Source organism: Bison bison, unplaced genomic scaffold (assembly GCF_000754665.1).
Source record: "Bison bison bison isolate TAMUID 2011002044 unplaced genomic scaffold, Bison_UMD1.0 scf7180017864289, whole genome shotgun sequence".
In the NCBI taxonomy this organism is placed as follows: domain Eukaryota; kingdom Metazoa; phylum Chordata; class Mammalia; order Artiodactyla; family Bovidae; genus Bison; species Bison bison.
Window position 1 is genome coordinate 10,632,276 of NW_011494861.1, and position 4,894 is coordinate 10,637,169.

Genomic DNA, 4,894 nt, shown 5'->3' on the forward strand with positions numbered 1-4,894 from the left:
AAGCCAGGGTGGGCGGGGGCCCCAGTGGGGCAGATTAAACCCAGCCCTCTGACGTTCTCCAGCACTAAAGGGTTTCAGGTCCCCTGGGGGGCGGCCTCCCTTGTGGAGCTGGTGGCTGTGGGCCCTTCCGTGCTCTGTGCTTGCCACAGGTGTGGTCTGACGTCACCACATGGGGTAGCCCTCATTAAGGAGGCACGTCCTCCTGTCATACTGTTCAGAAGAGGACATCAGGCTCTGCCTGGCTGAGCACAAGGCCTCTGACCTGGGGCCTGTCCAGAGCACCCAGGGCCTCAGTGGCACAGGTGTTGTGACAGGAGACCCCCTCATCCCCAAAGCACCACCTGCCAGGCCTCATGGTGGACCGCAGACAAAGGAGCATCGAGAGGCGGGGGACCCAAAACCACACCCAGTGGGGCCCTGTGTCTACACCAGCCCAGCCACTCCCCTGGAGATGGCCGTGTGGCCGGCACTCTGGGCAGTAGCGCCAGGCCCCCCAGGGCCCGTGTGGCCATCCACGGCCCAACAACCTCAGCCACACAAGTCCACTTCAGAGAGGCCATAGGAAATGTCCTTTCTGACTTTTGTTTTGTGATACTTAAAGGGCCTTTTCCTTTGTTTTTCTGGAATCCTCTTTCCCCTCAGCCGGGAAACACGAGCCCCGCTGTCCCGGGAGCCGTCGGCGAGCAGAGCGAGGCTGCGTCCAGTTCTCCGACGTCCGCCTTGGGCCCCCACCACCAGGGTACCACGCCATCCTGTTTCTGGAGGGCCTCCATGAGGTAGGGGTGGGACACCCCCGACAGGGCTCAGCCTGACGCTGAGGCAATGCATGAGGGATCTGGGAGCTGAACCCTGCCTCCACCCGCTGCTTCTAAAAGGTGGGCAGCAGGCCCAGAGGCCAGGACCACAGGGGGATGACGCCCGTAGCACAAGGCCCACCAGGAGGCAGCAGGTAGGAACACTCATCGGCGCTGGGGTTGCTCTGGCCTCCCCCATCAGCTGGGCCACAGCCAAGCCTCCCAGGTGTGTGCATCCCAGGATGGGGCCCTTCTCCGCCCTCCTGCCCGGTATCCCCGGGGCCTGAGATGACTTGGACGCCATGGAGCCCGGGGCCTGGTCTAGGATGGCGAAATTCCTGCACTGAGGGCCTTGCCTGGGAGCAGGCAGCTGGGTGGAGCCCACCCACGTCCTGCGGCTACCCACGTCCTGCGGCTGTCCACGTGGGGATTCACCCAGGCAGGCCTGAGGCCAGGGGAGCAGAGTAGTCACTGGGGTCCCCTCCCTCAAGGGGCCTGCAGACGCTCTGGCACATGGACAGAGGTCGGGGTCCCCGGGCGGGCAGCAGGCCCTCAGGTGGCAGCACCGTGGCCTGGAGCTTGGTCTGTGTGCCTCCCTTTCTGTCTGTGCAGGCCATCACATACCTGGGGCCACAGCCGCCCGGCCTGCAGGCAAGGAGACCAGAGCTCACCCAGGCTGAGTTCAGGTTTCTGTCTGAAGAAGTAGGCAGGGCTGTGCAGGGGTATTGGGGGAGGCGAGGGGATATCCCTCAGCTGTTCCTTCTCAGGAAGAAGGCTGGATTCCAGAGAAATTCCTGGGAGCCCCCTGCCCCCCACCTCCCTGCCAAGCCCCACAGCTCCAGAGGTTCGGGTGGGACTGATCCTCACCCACCTGAAAACCCTGAGCACTGGGCAGCCCCCAAGGAGCCACCAGTGCACCCCCATCTGAGGTCTCCTCCTGGGGTGGAACCTGTGAGGTGTGGTTAGGCAAAGCAGACCTGGGCTGGCAATTTGGCCACGGAACCCCAAAGACAGGAACCTTCCTTCTGGAGAAGAGACCCAGGCTCAGGGGAGGATGTGGCCACTCAGGCCCTCCGAGACTCCCACCTCCCACCAAGGTCTGGCCTCCAACCCCAGCATGAGCCCTCGGGAGTCATGGTCGGGGTGCCATGGACACCTCTTGCCCCCAGCCTAGGGCACACGTGGAAACAGCCATGCAAAAGAGCAGAGACCGGCCGGCAGAGACGCAGCCACAAAACTCTAGGAAAATGAGAAACGCAGGACAAACGGGCAGGGGGCGAGCGGCCTTGAGCCACTGCATCCGCCAACACTCTGCAATTAGCTTGCTCATTGGTGACGATGACGCCAGCAGGCGTGGGCCGGCTGGGACACTTGGAGGCTGGCACGGGGTCGCAGGCTGTGTGGGGATGCGCCGTTTCCAGAGGAAGGGGCCACCCTTCTGCATCGTTCTGAGTCATGGTGTGTGAACTAAATATGAAGCTCATTTCACACAACAACCAGAGAAGCACAGCCTCCAAAAAAGAAAAGGCTCCTGCAAGACACGGAGACCCCACGTTGCCCGGTGTTTCAGTCTCAGGGACGTGCGTGCGCAGCCAAAGGCTGAAACACCCCCAGGACTAACTCACAACACAGCCCAGGCCCAGATGCTCACAGAGAAGCATGTGCTGGATTCAGTAACTGTGGCAACTCGGCAGCTAAGACTGATGTGGAAACGTCTGATTTCAGCAAAAAAGGAGGCTTTCACTGTTGTCCTCTTCCGAGAAGACAGGAGCAGCGAGCTCCTCCTCCTGCCGTCCGCTCTGCCAAGGGCTCTCCAAGCTCTTGAAATGCAGTGTCCTCACCCAGGCTGGGACCATCGCAGAGGGTCCCTGTGCTCTGCTGCATTCCCTCATCTCGGCCCAAGGGGCAGGCTGGCCCGTTCTCCCCAGGGAGCCCCTCTGAGCTTGTTCTCCAAATACAGAAACCCCAGGGAGATATTCTCCCAAAGCTCCCGGGTCACCCCCCCACCCCGGCCATGCTGGCTGTGTACAGAGCTCCCCATGGGCCTGGAGTTACCTTGGTTAAAGACACGAGCCAGCGTGGTCAGGCAACCCTGGCTTGGCCACAGCGCCCCGGCCCGAGCCTACCTACCCAGCCTGACCTGCCCCTGAGGCCCCAGGCCAGGCTTTTGCAGCCATAAGCGCCTTTCCTTCCTGCGGGCACTGGTCTCCAGACCTCCTGAATCCAGGCCCAGCTCTGTGCCCCTGAGCCCCCACCCCGATGGGTGTCTGTATGTCCGAGGCTCCCACCCAGAGAAGAGGTGGAGAGCCTGCCCAAGGCCCCCAGGGCCTCCTGATCCACCATCCCCACCACTACTTCCTCACGTGTGTTCAGGCTCCAGTGCCTCGCGCCAGCATCCAAACCTGGCTCTGGAGCCTAAAAGCCCACCTTTAGGTTTTCTAAGAAATCCATCTTTTCCAGCAACTGGCTCAGGCAAATGAGAAGCACCTGGGTTGCACTGAGAATCCTTGTGAGGTTGTGGATACTTCATTTCAGCTGGGCCTCCTGGGACTTCCTCAGTGGCTCAGTGGTAAAAAATCCGTTTGCAATGCCAGATGATGCAGGAGACGTGCGTTCAATCCCTGGATCAGGAATATCCCCTGGAGAAGGAAATGGCAACCCACTCCAGTATCCTCGCCTGGAGGATCCCGTGGACAGAGGAGCCTGGTGGTTTATAGTCCATGGGTGTCGCAAAGAGCTGGACATGACTGAAGCGACTTAGCACACACCAATGCCCGCCCCCCGGGGCAGGATGTTTGCACAGATCTCCCCCATGACCTGATGGGGCAAAGGGACAGTCCTTCTGACCACCTGCAAGGAGTGAGACAGGAGCACGAAGTGCCCAGCAGGGCACAGCCCAGCCCACCCCTGATGTCTGGTCCACGAGCATGCAGCAGCTGGCACTTAAAACCCTTCTGTTTTCCCCAAAATCCCGCCCATGGGGCCCGAGTTTGTCCATGCTCCATCCACGGGCCCGAGTTTGGCCATGACCCTGGAGCCTCCAGGCTGGCCTGTGGTTTTGGCCTCTCAGTGTCAGATCCCAAAGTCCAGGAAGGGTGGAAGAAGCCGCTGAATTCAGGTGGTGCCCCCCAACCCCCAGGTGGCCCAGGAGGAGATCAAGGGCAAGCCAGCCATTCCTCAGCTTCTGGTGAGCGAGGAAGGGGTCCAGGCGGCCAACTGCAGGGCTGGGCCCAGGACAGGCCAACCTTGAGGCCCCAGGGCCACCTGACCCTCAGAGCAGGCTCCAGCGGCCCACAGCCTGCATGGCTCCGCATTCAGTCACCGCCTTCCCTGCCCTGCTGCCCCGGGGCCCCCGTGCGTCCTCACCTGGTGACCCCCCAGAGCCACAGGACACCTCACATGGTCACGTGTTAGCTTCACCCATGGTCGTCATCAAGGGGTTCCAAGAACAGGAAGGGTTGAAACAGTGTCTCTTCATCCCCACAAGGTCTGGCAAGACATGGGCCCCCAACTTCAGGGCCGAGTGGGTCTTTATTTCACACGACAAGGGCGCCTTTAGGACGGACTTCTGGCCTTTTGTCACGATGTTCGGATCTAATTAAACTACCTTCATGCACGACTGAAGCGACTTAGCAGCAGCAGCATGCTCCCTAAACACAGTGGAGGAAGGGGTCCACTGGGCAGACTAGCACCCTTGGCCTAGGGGTCTGGGCCTTCCCAGAGCCCAGCCGGTGGCCCACCAGACCCCTGCCCCTCCAAAGACAGAATGGTCTTGGGGTGAGTGCCCCAATTTTGGAGAAGGGGTGCCCAGGTACTGCCAAGTCCTGGGGTTCCCAGGCTGGCCCAGCCCACTGGGACCCCTCACCACACAGACCCCAACCCCAGAGAGTCAAGGCCTGGAAGGGGCCTTTTGCGTGCACGACCTGGGAGGGCCTGAGCCCGGGGTTCACAGACAGGTGTGGCCGCCCTGATCTCCTCCTCCCCTGGAAATGGCCTGTGTCCACAGGGCTCCAGCCCTTGCTGGCCATCGCACTCGCGGCTTCGTCATATCTCAAGTCTGGTTCCTGAGTGGCTGGCTCAGCACGATCAGGGGAGCCTGC

The 4,894-nt window shown here is 61.4% G+C and overlaps 1 protein-coding gene across 1 annotated transcript in view; it reads left to right on the forward strand.

Annotated features, from left to right (window-relative positions):
• MORN1 (MORN repeat containing 1) overlaps positions 1-4,894 on the forward strand; it is a 49,751-nt gene that overhangs the window by 35,882 nt on the left and 8,975 nt on the right. Inside the window, exons 11-12 of the mRNA XM_010849981.1 lie at positions 643-776; positions 876-949. Coding sequence (XP_010848283.1) covers positions 643-776; positions 876-949 — 208 coding nt within the window. The remainder of the gene's footprint in view (positions 1-642; positions 777-875; positions 950-4,894) is intronic.